Here is a 14,284-nt window from a genome sequence, read left to right as displayed (position 1 = left end):
ACACAAAGTAGACAATAGAATGTGTCCTAGGCGCTTATGAGGTGAATAAACCAAAAATGATATATACAATACGTTCCTTTTAGAGGAAAGATGATCTCGAAGTTGGTTCACTCAATAGGGAAAAATCGTTATCTCATCCAGTTGAAATATGTCGTGGTTATTCGTACATGTAGGAAGAAATAATAACATGCAATTTATAATATTGTTTATAGTCCAATGTTAACATGAATTGCGGACAAATGGGAATCTTGTGATGTCTTGCGTACCCCACTCACACTGAAATAAGTATTGATGTGTCCATAAAGGTATCTTTCATACAATGGTATTCACAGCTTACAGGTGTCTTTTATACAGTGGTGTTCACAGCTTCCAGGTGACCAGACATCAATTTATGATAAGTTAATCAAACACAGGCGTACCCAAAACTCACACAGAAGATGTGGTGGGCACTCCTTAAAAGGTATCTTTATACTTGATATAAATGAGGCGTACCCCAACTCACACTGGAACTAGATGTTCTGCTCCTATCAAGGTATCTTTAGTCAGTGGTGGTGCTTCTATCAAACTTTTGATGGTTTGATTCAATAGCTCAAAGATATGCAGAGAAAAAGGGGAACAAAAGCAAACAGTGTGTAGTATAGTTTGGGCAATTGGAAATGCATAAAATTGTAGGGTACTGATACTTTGGTGAATAATAGTGGATAACTAAAATCACGCGTACCCCTCTCACACAAAAAATGGGTGGTGATGTGCCCGTGAAGATATACTTTATCCGATGGCTCTTACAGCTCATACAATGCGGTTTATCCAAAAATATGTTAATTCACCCAGGCGTACCCGACCTCACAAGGAATATATGTCAGACACTCCTATCAAGGTATCTTTACACCATGTTTCTTAGAAGTGGGCGTACCCAGACTCACGTTGAAATGGCATGGAGGAATCCTATCAGGGTATCTTTTGGACTGGAATAGTTGTTCTGACCAGTCTTTCGAGATATCACCAAAAAAATGTGTGGTGGTGAAGGAATCTGATGATATTCACTGGTGATGCATGATTTCATCCAAAAAATTCAAGTATATGCAATGGTATTCATAAAAAAGTTTTTTAATCCGTTCTTTCTCTATCAAGAAAAAAAATTCTTCCAAAAAAAGAGAATATGGAATAAGGCTACTCACAGTCCAGATAATGTCGACGCGTTTCGGTCAGTGGACCTTTGTCAAGACATATCTGGACTGTGAGGAGACCGGTTATTTATGAGGCCACCTGCCTATCTGTGAGTAGCAGGAAGTGATGCAATTGATTAGCCAACTTCCTGTTCCTTAATTGTGATAATTACACTAAAATGTCCAAAATACACTGTGTCTCAGTTATAAGATATGAATTCAACCGTATTCTTAAGGCAAAAAAAACATGTAAACATATTGTCCGTGTGACATGTACAGAAAGTCCGTCCCACTGGCCAATTTAAGCGCCTTAAACGTAATTGTACCGACAATGAGGTGTTTGAATCACAGGCCCAGATTATGACAGAAAAATTTGTGGCCTGCGGATATGATCGAAATAAGATAGATACTGCTAAATCCAAACTTATGGACATCCATAGAGAGAGTCTTCTTGAGAAAAAAATTAACAGTAAAACAGTATTGCAGAAGGATCCTAAATTCGAATGGGCATTTATCACTGAGTTTAGCTCCCAACACCGTACGATTGAAGGAGTGTTCAAAAAACATTGGGAACTTCTATGTAAAGACCCCATTATAGGTACCTTTGTTCCGGAAAAGCCCATCCATATTTACCGTAGAGCACCAAATTTGAAGTCCAAACTTGTTTCTAGCAATCTCCCTTCTGCCCTGCCCATATCAAGAATAACCTCCAAAGGCTTCTACAGATGTGGGGGTTGTCAGGGATGTAAAAACATTACCAGTGAAGGACACAATAAGATTGAAAGTATCTGCATAAATGACACTGAAGTCAAAATTATTGACTTCATTACCTGTCACACCAAAAATGTAATTTATGCAATCAAATGCACCTGCTCCCTATTTTACATTGGAAGAACCTCAAGAGACTTGAAGGTGAGAATGGGAGAACATGTAAGAAATATTAAAAAGGGTCTTGAGACCCACTCCCTTTCATCACATTTCAAAAAAGTCCATAATTGTGCAGTTTCTAATATTGTTGGTTTCTGTGGAATCAAACATATTAAAAATAATATTAGATATAGGGATACAATGTCTCAACTTGCAAAAGCTGAAATGAAGGCCATTTTTACGTATAATACTCTGATTCCAAAAGGTCTCAACAGCGATTTTGAGTTAAAGTGGTTCCTATAACATCTGTTAACATACCCTGACATCCCCGTTCTAAACTCATGTAACCTGAGCTTGTAACAATTGAGCCTTGGATATTTCATATTATATTCAAGGAAAAATTTGTTCTTATAACACAATAAGCTTGATGTCTGATTTACAGGCATGTGAGGATCATTTCTCAGTAACCAAAGGGAGGAGCAACTGGAGTCTATTTTAATTGCCATTAGGAATTATTATTGTAGTATTCCCGTAAACACATTACTGAAGGGGGCAAAATAATGACAGTGATGTTTTAATTAAATGGTTTATTATTGACACAAAACAGTAATTTCAGCTGCGATTTCGTTTTATAATATGATGATTGATCCGTTATACCCTTTTGTTTACTATTAAGAAAACCTATTTTCGTCTGAGTCCGGAGTTTTACACACTACAAGATCCATAATGCTTGGTTTATTCCGCTGGTCCGCTTCCGTTTCCGGCGGAAAAACCATATATGGACAACACTGGCGAATAAGAAAACTACGAATCCCAGAAGGCTTAGCGCGGCTATTACGATGTGCCGGGAACGGACTTTCTGTACATGTCACACGGACAATATGTTTACATGTTTTTTTTGCCTTAAGAATACGGTTGAATTCATATCTTATAACTGAGACACAGTGTATTTTGGACATTTTAGTGTAATTATCACAATTAAGGAACAGGAAGTTGGCTAATCAATTGCATCACTTCCTGCTACTCACAGATAGGCAGGTGGCCTCATAAATAACCGGTCTCCTCACAGTCCAGATATGTCTTGACAAAGGTCCACTGACCGAAACGCGTCGACATTATCTGGACTGTGAGTAGCCTTATTCCATATTCTCTTTTTTTGGAAGAATTTTTTTTCTTGATAGAGAAAGAACTTTTTCTTAATACTTGGATTTTTTATGTATTTTTTTATGTACTTTTTTAAACTCATTGCCTAAACTTTGTGGAATGGATTAAAAAACTTTTTTATGAATACCATTGCATATACTTGAATTTTTTGGATGAAATCATGCATCACCAGTGAATATCATCAGATTCCTTCACCACCACACATTTTTTTGGTGATATCTCGAAAGACTGGTCAGAACAACTATTCCAGTCCAAAAGATACCCTGATAGGATTCCTCCATGCCATTTCAACGTGAGTCTGGGTACGCCCACTTCTAAGAAACATGGTGTAAAGATACCTTGATAGGAGTGTCTGACATATATTCCTTGTGAGTTCGGGTACGCCTGGGTGAATTAACATATTTTTGGATAAACCGCATTGTATGAGCTGTAAGAGCCATCGGATAAAGTATATCTTCACGGGCACATCACCACCCATTTTTTGTGTGAGAGGGGTACGCGTGATTTTAGTTATCCACTATTATTCACCAAAGTATCAGTACCCTACAATTTTATGCATTTCCAATTGCCCAAACTATACTACACACTGTTTGCTATTGTTCCCCTTTTTCTCTGCATATCTTTGAGCTATTGAATCAAACCATCAAAAGTTTGATAGAAGCACCACCACTGACTAAAGATACCTTGATAGGAGCAGAACATCTAGTTCCAGTGTGAGTTGGGGTACGCCTCATTTATATCAAGTATAAAGATACCTTTTAAGGAGTGCCCACCACATCTTCTGTGTGAGTTTTGGGTACGCCTGTGTTTGATTAACTTATCATAAATTGATGTCTGGTCACCTGGAAGCTGTGAACACCACTGTATAAAAGACACCTGTAAGCTGTGAATACCATTGTATGAAAGATACCTTTATGGACACATCAATACTTATTTCAGTGTGAGTGGGGTACGCAAGACATCACAAGATTCCCATTTGTCCGCAATTCATGTTAACATTGGACTATAAACAATATTATACATTGCATGTTATTATTTCTTCCTACATGTACGAATAACCACGACATATTTCAACTGGAGGAGATAACGATTTTTCCCTATTGAGTGAACCAACTTCGAGATCATCTTTCCTCTAAAAGGAACGTATTGTATATATCATTTTTGGTTTAGTCACCTCATAAGCAACCTATTGTGGTGCCTGTGGCTACTACTGACTTGGAGGATTCCGAGTTGCTTGATGTGGTCAGGGCTTTGAAGGTTTATGTAGCCAGAACGGCTAGAGTCAGGAAAACAGACTCTTTGTTTATCCTGTATGCCTCCACCAAGCTTGGTGCGCCTGCTTCAAAGCAAACTATTGCTCGCTGGATCTGTAACACGATTCAGCAGGCTCATTCTGCGGCTGGATTGCCGCTGCCAAAATCAGTTAAGGCCCATTCCACAAGGAAGGTGGGCTCTTCTTGGGCGGCTGCCCGAGGGGTCTCGGCAATTCAGCTTTGCCGAGCGGCTACTTGGTCAGGTTCAAACACTTTTGCAAAGTTCTACAAGTTTGATACCCTGGCTGAGGAGGACCTTGTGTTTGCTCATTCGGTCCTACAGAGTCATCCGCACTCTCCCGCCCGTTTGGGAGCTTTGGTATAATCCCCATGGTCCTTACGGAGTCCCCAGCATCCACTAGGACGTTAAAGAAAATAAGATTTTACTTACCGGTAAATCTATTTCTCGTAGTCCGTAGTGGATGCTGGGCGCCCGTCCCAAGTGCGGACTTCTTCTGCAATACTTGTATATAGTTATTGCTGCAATAAGGGCTATGTTATTGTTGCATCAGGGTTGAACTGATGCTCTGTTGTTGTTCATACTGTTGACTGGGTAAGTTTATCACAAGTTATACGGTTTGATTGGTGTGGCTGGTATGAATCTTGCCCTGGATTTCCAAAATCCTTTCCTTGTACTGTCAGCTCTTCCCGGCACAGTTTCTGAGGTCTGGAGGAGGGACATAGAGGGAGGAGCCAGAGCACACCAGAATCTAAATTCTTTCTTAAAGTGCCCATGTTTCCTGCGGAGCCCGTCTATTCCCCATGGTCCTTACGGAGTCCCCAGCGTCCACTACGGACAACGAGAAATAGATTTACCGGTAAGTAAAATCTTATTTTTGAAGTGCCATCCTGTCTGACACTGCAGTGCCACTCCTAGATGGGCCAGGTGTTTTTGTCGGCCACTTGGGTCGCTTAACTTAGTCACACAGCTACCTCATTGCGCCTCTTTTTTTCTTTGCATCATGTGCTGTTTGGGGACTATTTTTTTAATCTGCCATCCTGTCTGACACTGCAGTGCCACTCCTAGATGGGCCAGGTGTTTGTGTCGGCCACTTGGGTCGCTTAGCTTAGTCACACAGCTACCTCATTGCGCCTCTTTTTTTCTTTGCATCATGTGCTGTTTGGGGACTATTTTTTTGAAGTGCCATCCTGTCTGACACTGCAGTGCCACTCCTAGATGGGCCAGGTGTTTTTGTCGGCCACTTGGGTCGCTTAACTTAGTCACACAGCTACCTCATTGCGCCTCTTTTTTTCTTTGCATCATGTGCTGTTTGGGGACTATTTTTTTAATCTGCCATCCTGTCTGACACTGCAGTGCCACTCCTAGATGGGCCAGGTGTTTGTGTCGGCCACTTGGGTCGCTTAGCTTAGTCACACAGCTACCTCATTGCGCCTCTTTTTTTCTTTGCATCATGTGCTGTTTGGGGACTATTTTTTTGAAGTGCCATCCTGTCTGACACTGCAGTGCCACTCCTAGATGGGCCTGGTGTTTGTGTCGGCCACTTGGGTCGCTTAGCTTAGTCATCCAGCGACCTCGGTGCAAATTTTAGGACTAAAAATAATTTTGTGAGGTGTTCAGAATAGACTGAAAATGAGTGGAAATTATGGTTATTGAGGTTAATAATACTATGGGATCAAAATAACCCCCAAATTCTATGATTTAAGCTGTTTTTGAGGGTTTTTTGTAAAAAAACACCCGAATCCGACAAAAAATTTTCAGGGAGGTTTTGCCAAAACGCGTCCGAATCCAAAACACGGCCGCGGAACCGAATCCAAAACCAAAACACAAAACCCAAAAAATTTCCGGTGAACATCACTAGTAAAATTTTTGGAATACTCTGCCAGAGAAGGTAGTAATGGTGGACTCAGTTAATATGTTTAAAAATGGATTAGATAAATTCTTAACTGAACGAAATATCCAAGGATATAGCATTTAAAGGAAGTGAATGGTAGAAAAAGCATGATTTATACCTGTTATTTAGACCTATAAACATAACTTAATCTGGGTCTTTACCAGGGGCAAATGCAGGATTTTTAAAGAGGGGTTTCCAAACTCTTTTTTTTATGTGTCTGTATATATATATATATATATATATATATATATATATATATATAATCAGATATAAAAATAGAATGAAAATGAAGACAGATAGACATACAAAGAGGGAGAAAAAAATGGCAGACACACAATGCACAGATACACATACATAATGGCAGGGAGGCAAAGAGAGAAAGATGGAGAGAAAGCTGTACATATAAAATAAATGCACAAAGAGAGGGAAAGAAAGGAACAGACATACACAAAGAGGAGACAGATGGAGAGAAAAAGGCACAGAAGGAGGAAAAGGGGAGACACTGGGACGAGAAGAGTAGAAGAGTGGCATAGTTGGACGGCAGAGTGGATGGCAAACAAAGATAGAAACAAAGAGAGGCTGGCGCAGACAGAACAAGGGCTGAGAGGCTGCCACAGACAGGACAAGGGCTGATAAAGCTGGCGCAAACAGGACAAGGGCAGAGAGGCTGGTGGAGACAGGACAAGGGCTGAGAGGCTGGCGCAGACAGGATAAGGGCTGAGGGGTTAGCACAGAGGAATGAACAAACTCGTTCAGTAATGAAAGATAAATTGTTCATATTGCTCAGTGTGTAGGCACCAACGATGAACGATGCGCGGCACCGTGGTCGTTCATCGTTGGTGCCGGGACGTTTATGCCTCCCAGCCAATATGGACAATATCATCCATATTAGCATGCTGGGCTATGGGACCGGGTGACATCAGAGAGTGAAGAAACTTCACTCCCCTAGTCACCCCCCCCTTTCCCTCCGCTGAGTCGGCACAGTGGGGAACGTGGTGCAGCATGAGGGGGCGTAGCGGGGGGCATGGCATGGGACGTGATGCTGAATAGGCGTGGAACTGGGGGGCGTGACACATGACCACGTCATCTTGGCCCCCGATACACAATGTGGAGATTACAGGCATTGTGAGGCAGGGGCCAAGGCCATGAGGACGCGATTCTGCAGGGTGCTGTGGTGGGAGGGTGTTTCTTGTTCTGTTTTTAACTACTTTTGTTTGTGTTTTAAGTCCTGTGTACGATTTGGTGTTTGGTGTATGTGTGTGTGTGTGTGTGTGTGTGTGTGTGTGTGTGTGTGTGTGTGAGAGATTTGTTCCCCTTTTCCACTAGCTCAAAAAAACACGGGTAAATGCACGGGGGCGCGCATTTACCCGTGTTTTTTGCAAGTGGAAAAGGGTAAACCCGGATCAAGTGACCCGTGAATCCTACCCGGCTATTTACCTGGGTAGGACACGGGAATGATCCGGGTAGGGTTGTAGTGTAAACGGGAGCCGTGTCGATGCGACACGGCTCCCGTTTACACTGTATGGAAGGGCGGCGCTGGGAGATCATGTGATCTCCCTGCGCCGCCCCTGCCGCGTCACTAGAAGCGTCACCAACCCGGCATATGCCGGGTTGTGACTACTGATGGGAAAGGGGCCGAGCACGGGTCGCAGCAGGGGGCAGCTCCTGTGTCAGGCTCCCGGCTGCGACCCGTGCTCGTAAGTGGAAAAGGGGTATTGGTGTGTGTGATACAGTATGTGTTTTTGGGTGTTTTTTTAAGATTAGATTATTGTTTGTGTATTTTTGTTAAAGACCAGCCATGTCTGCTGAGAGACATCATAAACTTCCATACAGTAGCCCAATTGAATGATATTCCTGCCATTCAATTGTTGCCTGTCTAAATAAATTCATTTACCTGTGGTTTTAGCAAGGACGCCTCTCTGAGGCTATTCATTTCTTTTGGAAGGTTTACTGGCGTTATTATGGCTGTTTTCAAAACCCCTGTTTGATAAATCAGTGGTTTTCATTCTATTCTATTCTCTCTATGGTCTAAAACATCGATGGTGCTTTGATATTCAATTATGTTCCATTCTAAAGTGTGGTTTAACGGCAGTTTTGCAGTGGTTTTGCAATTATTAAATCGGCAGATAGAAAAATCGCAGTCAAACTGCTGTAATTCAGAACCTGGTGGTTAGTAAATTCAGCCCTATGTGTTTTTGGTGTGCATGTTTTGTACAGTATGTCTTTATTAAATATAGTAAAAGTTACTTTTTTTTTATATTTAAGTGTTCCCCAGAAAAGAGTTCTATTGTCTCCTATTCAGTTTATCTATGATTCATTACCATTCGGAACACCATCAGTCTGTATAATTATGTTCCAAACTATCTACAGTACAGTGCTCGATATGTCTGGCCAGGCATCACCACTGGACGGGCATTTCAATTTGCACACCCAACTGTGACATAATTGTCGGCAGTTCCTGTAGTCGACATATGGGACGGTCGGCTGGTCTGCCGTACGCACAGCCAGACATGCCAATATATCTGCAAGATATACGGACATTGGCTGTGCTGCATGGCTGCCCTGATATGTCTGTGAACAACATCTTTCACAGACATATCAAGTGTACAAACCCTTTAATGAACAACCAATATATATTGTTCAAGTGTATACCCAGCCTCAGATATACTAGTATTTACTATTTATGAGTACCGGCGAAACCTGTGCACCTGCCTACTCCTATCTTGTGAATATTACATTGTAACAAGTTTGAGTCCCCAGGCATGGCACACTAAACTACAAATAAAGCATTGGGTAGAATATTAAATGAATGATTTGGAGAGAACTCATTGAGTTTATCCGCTGGCTCCAAAAATCTGGTCATCAATCCACAAAGTGGCTCTGACCCATTGGTGTATCTATAATGGGTGCAGTGTGTGCAGGGCCCCGGAGTCCAGGGGGGCCCACCTCACACACACTGCACCAATTTGTTTAATACTTAACTCTCTGGAGTCCCCCGTCGGAGCATTCCCTTCTCGGCAGCGCAATAGAGTCTGAACACTAGGGGGAACAAACTCTACTGCGCCTGCTGAAAACTCTGGAAACATGGCACAGCGGCCATTTTTACGGAGTTTTACGCATGTGCATTAGAAAAATCTTCAGAAAAATGGCCACCGCGCCGCGTTCCTGGAGGTCTGCGCATGCGCAATAGAGTTTGTGCTCAGACTCTACTGCTGCTGTGGAGAATGATGGCCCGACCGGGGGACTCTGGAGAGGTAAGTATTAAAACCTTGTGCCTCGGTCAGAGAGGAAGGAGCCCCTGATGCAGAAGGCTGCACATGGACCTCCTCCTCTCTTAAAACGCCCCTGCTCTGACCTCAGCATTTTGGGAAAATATGACCAGGAGTCTACGCATATTAGACCACCACCCCCCATTGTACCCAAAGTAAGAAGAATGCATTCACACGGAAAACAGCTGGTATAACAAATCTTGTGATTTCGCTATCATTTGCAGAACTACAGTATGACAGAAATGTTCTATCCTTAATGCAGAGTACAATCGGCTCCTAATACACCACTTACAGTAGTTCACAATAACCTCCAGAAACACCATTAGGAAAGCTCTCCCAAACAGAACGTACATAAAATACCTTATTTATTAAATTAATAATTAAAATAGAGCACTCACGGCACCGTGTATTGCAAACATAAAGAGTAATAAAAAAGCAACACAAATGCATACTTATTAAAAAGAAGAAAAGAGCTTTTCTGAAATGGTTATTCTGGACTATTCCCTAAGGATGGCCAACTTTGTAGGAGAAATTCATTCAATATTGCAATACTAAAAACAAATGAGAAGCCAAAGCAGCCATCCCTGTAAGTAATCCAAGTAAGTAATTTATGGAGACAAAAGTTCACAGAAAATTACTCAATTAAAATAAAATAACAGGTTTATCCATAATCACTAGTCCGGCGGGATAGAGCGAAACAGCAACTGACGGTGCCACGCTGCAAAGTAACAGCTGCAGAGTTCCGGATTCTCAGCAGCGTCTCTTCAATAAAATATATAAGCTGAAAATAAAAAAATAAATGACAGAACATCATTGGCATTTACAAGTACAACTATTCCAGATAAGCTCTCTTCTTCTTTTAACTACGTATGCCCGGTTGGGTTTTTATGTTAATCTGTATGGTTACCGTAGATTGCACCTTAACGCTCTCGTCTTTTAACTTCAAATGTCAAAGATTAATCCATTACTCATTACAGATTGTGAAACTAAAAGCTTTTATCAACCTCTATAAGATAGATCATGTGTGTTTTGTGATGATTTTTCTGTATAACTGTTGGTTAAGTGCTGTGGCAAAATCAGTATTTGAATATTATATTATTTTATTTTAATTTTATGTATTACTTATTGACATAATTTTAAAAGTCTATAACCTAACCATCATTCACCAGGATAGAATTGCAGCATCTAACTCATATAGAACTGTCTATTACTGTATAATTTGCAACTACTGTATTTGGTCTACTTCCAAATGGTGTTGTAGAACCTTAAATAGATTAAAAAAAAAAACTATATGGTTTTAAACTTGCCTATTAATGTGTTTCTCTATTTTAATTCTATCTCCCCTCTCTCCATTGTTCCATCATAGGGAATAAACTGGTATCACTGGAAAGGCCATGAGTTCTCCATTCCATTTGTGGAGATGAAGATGAGGCCCTACAATCAACGTACTATGAAGAAACGCTCCCTCCATCTCTGATCTTTATCGACCTACCAAGCACAGATGTACTACTCCCACATTGACCTAGTGCTGCCCTCTAGAACACTACTGGTCCAGCACGAACATTTATACTCAACATCCATCTCTTACCCCAGTGGTGGGCAATATTATATTTTCAGAGACCACTTATGAAGCACCTTTTCTGCTACTCGGCCTGCAAGTTTTTTTTAACTATGCCCTGAATTATGAAAAGTACTGCATGCTTTCACACTGCCCCAGCAGGAAGTTAATCCATGGTTGGCTAATCATGTGGTTCAATGGGAAACATCAACACCATTCAGTCATGGGTTACTTTGTTCTGCAGGCTGTTTGAATGTGTGGTGCTGGCAATTCGCTGTCCCAAGCTCCAGAAAAGAGGGCTAGGGTGATAAATTTCTTCTCATCATGGGGTATAATTGGTGAACCTCATGAAAGCAACATGCTGCCCACCACTGTTTTAGCCTATCCCTCTTTCACCATCACTGACACATGACTTTGTACAGGATTGACGTCAACGTAATTTGTCCCTGCCCTTCCTTCCTTTATTTCATCCTCCACTGTACAGTATGCTCCTTCCCCCCTAACAAATAATTTTATCCAATATCTGTCTACACACAGCTCCCAAGGGAATACATATGATATTCCGGCAGACGGGATACCGGCTGTCACTATACCGATGGCAGCATCCCAGCATCAAGTCCCCTCACGGGCTCAAGTTGCTTGCCACAGGTTATATTCAAACTCGGTTGGTGGCGTGGACCCACCACCGGAGTGGGAATAAACCGCGTTTGTCGGTGGCATTTTCACTGGCTGTCGGGATTTCTGCCATCATTCTCCTGAACACCGAGATCCCAACAGCTGGGATGTTAACTGCATCCCCTCCCAAGCCTTTACCTGCACCATCCCAGGCTCCTCCTCACCTGTCCAGCACTGACACACCGTCATCCAGTCAGCTGTTTTTGTTACCATGTCCACCGTGTCCATAGGAGCATGGTGCAGTATTATTGTCTATTTACCTTGCTCCTGTCGATGCCAGCACCTCAGACCTTTTAGTTCTCCCCAAAGAAACATCTGCTGTCAGAAGAGTAATTGTCTTGCTAACAATGTGCCAAATTTTATCCCCTCTTTCTTGCACCTCCAATCTTTTTGATTAATGGATCTTCCTTTATATAATTGCTGGTGTCTGCAAGAAGACTGAGATTCCCGTGTAGCACTGAGTACACAGCAGCAAACCAGGAACCTTCGATACCTTTTTTCCCCCTAGCATCTATGACAGCACCGATTTTCTCCATACAAGATTCAGCACTTCTCATGTATTGGGATTTGTCATTGCTGATTTGCATTGGCCAAAAGAGGCATAAGAATGCCCTGTTGCCTTACAGCCTAAGGGTTCTGCTGGTATGGCCAATTTCCAAATTTATGAATTTGCTGTCAAGGGAGAAAATAATCTATGTCCTGCTATACAGGCAATCCAAATACTAGTTTCCCTCTATAGACTGGTCCTGTTACCTGGAGAGCATGGTGCTACATAAGGTGGCACTTCCAGTATGGTGAGTTGGGTAATAGAAGATTGGGAAGCAGGTCCCTAACTGCCAAATAAAAGACTACTGAGAGGTGCCTGCAAAAGGGTTAATTGCCCTATTTAATCTTGTATCTCTAGTCCTGGATGCTGTTAGCTGATGTATAGATCCTTTTTTTAATGCATTTTCTATACGTTATTAAAAGATTCCTATGGGATGATATCTGTGTGTTTGTGTCTCTTTCGTGGGCAGATTGTGCAGAATCTCTGAGATCTTGTGTAATCGGGAAAACAGCTGCACCAATCTTTCAGATTTTCCATTTTCCTTCTGACAGAAAAATAGATGCTCCTGTTGTGTCTGACACTACCAAAGACCTTCAGTAGATCAGTCCTGCAATAAAACAATATGTTGGAGGTCTGCATTCGTTTTGTTTGGGTTTTTTGATGGGGAGGGAGGGCTGAGACAATATTGATGACACTGCAAATGCTGCCAATCAATTTATTAGAAATTGCACACGCTAAGCCGCCGCCCTCTGGGAGTGAATCTTAGCTTAGCAAAATTGCGAACGAAAGATTCTCAAAATTGCGAATAGAAATTTCTTAGCAGTTTCTGAGTAGCTCGAGACTTACTCTGCCACTGCGATCAGTTCAGTCAGTTTCGGTCCTGGTTTGACGTCACAAACACACCCAGCGTTCGCCCAGGCACTCCCCCATTTCTCCAGCCACTCCTGCGTTTTTCCCAGAAACGGCAGCGTTTTTTCACACACACCCATAAAACGGCCAGTTTCCGCCCAGAAACACCCACTTCCTGTCAATCACACTCCGATCACCAGAACGAAGAAAAATCCTCGTAATGCCATGAGTAAAATACCAAACTTCTTAGCAAATTTACTTGACGCAGCCGCAGTGCAAACATTGCGCATGCGCAGTTAGCGGAAAGTCGCACCGATGCGAAGGAAAATAACGAGCGAACTCGGAATGAGGGCCATAGTTGTGTATACTTGCCAGTGCCGTAACTAGGCATTTTAGCACTGTGTGCAAGAAACGTCATTTGCACCCCCCCCTTCCCCAATGCAAGATAGGGGCAGTGCGCGCCGCAGACGCGTGAAAAATATATAGGGGCGTGGCTTCATGGGGAAGGGGCGTGGCCACAAAATAATACCAGTTTATACTACGGTGCACAGTAGTCTCCATTATTCAAATTACGCTGCACAGTAGCGCCACTACACCAGGTAGAGCCCCTTTTTACACATTACAGCAGACAGCGTCCCCCTTTTTACACATTATGGCAGACAGCGTCCCTCTTTTTACACATTACGGCAGACAGCGTCCTCTTATTACACATTATGGCAGACAGTGTCCCTCTTATTACACATTACGGCAGACAGCGTCCCCCTTTTTACACATTATGGCAGACAGCGTCCCCTTTTTACACTTTACGGCAGACAGTCCCCCTTTTTACACATTACGGCAGACAGCGTCCCCCTTTTTACACATTATGGCAGACAGCGTCCCTTTTTACACATTACGGCAGACAGCGTCCCCCTTTTTACACATTACGGCAGACAGTGTCCCCTTTTTTACACATTACGGCAGACAGCGTCCCCCTTTTTACACATTACGGCAAACAGCGTCCCCCTTTTTACACATTACGGC

General features: G+C 42.3%; 1 protein-coding gene across 2 annotated transcripts in view; it reads left to right on the top strand.

Annotated features, from left to right (window-relative positions):
- Positions 1-12,851, top strand: part of TNR (tenascin R) — a 765,126-nt gene extending 752,275 nt beyond the window's left edge. For both annotated transcript variants that reach the window (XM_063939699.1, XM_063939698.1), the window contains exon 22: positions 10,999-12,851. In XM_063939699.1, coding sequence (XP_063795769.1) covers positions 10,999-11,109 — 111 coding nt within the window. In that variant the 3' untranslated portion in view covers positions 11,110-12,851. The remainder of the gene's footprint in view (positions 1-10,998) is intronic.
- The last annotated feature ends 1,433 nt before the right edge of the window (positions 12,852-14,284 follow it).

The sequence above is a fragment of the Pseudophryne corroboree genome, chromosome 9 (genome assembly GCF_028390025.1).
Source record: "Pseudophryne corroboree isolate aPseCor3 chromosome 9, aPseCor3.hap2, whole genome shotgun sequence".
Lineage (NCBI taxonomy): Eukaryota > Metazoa > Chordata > Amphibia > Anura > Myobatrachidae > Pseudophryne > Pseudophryne corroboree.
The sequence above is the reverse complement of the archived record's forward strand: the minus strand, read 5'-3'. Positions and strand labels throughout refer to the sequence as shown.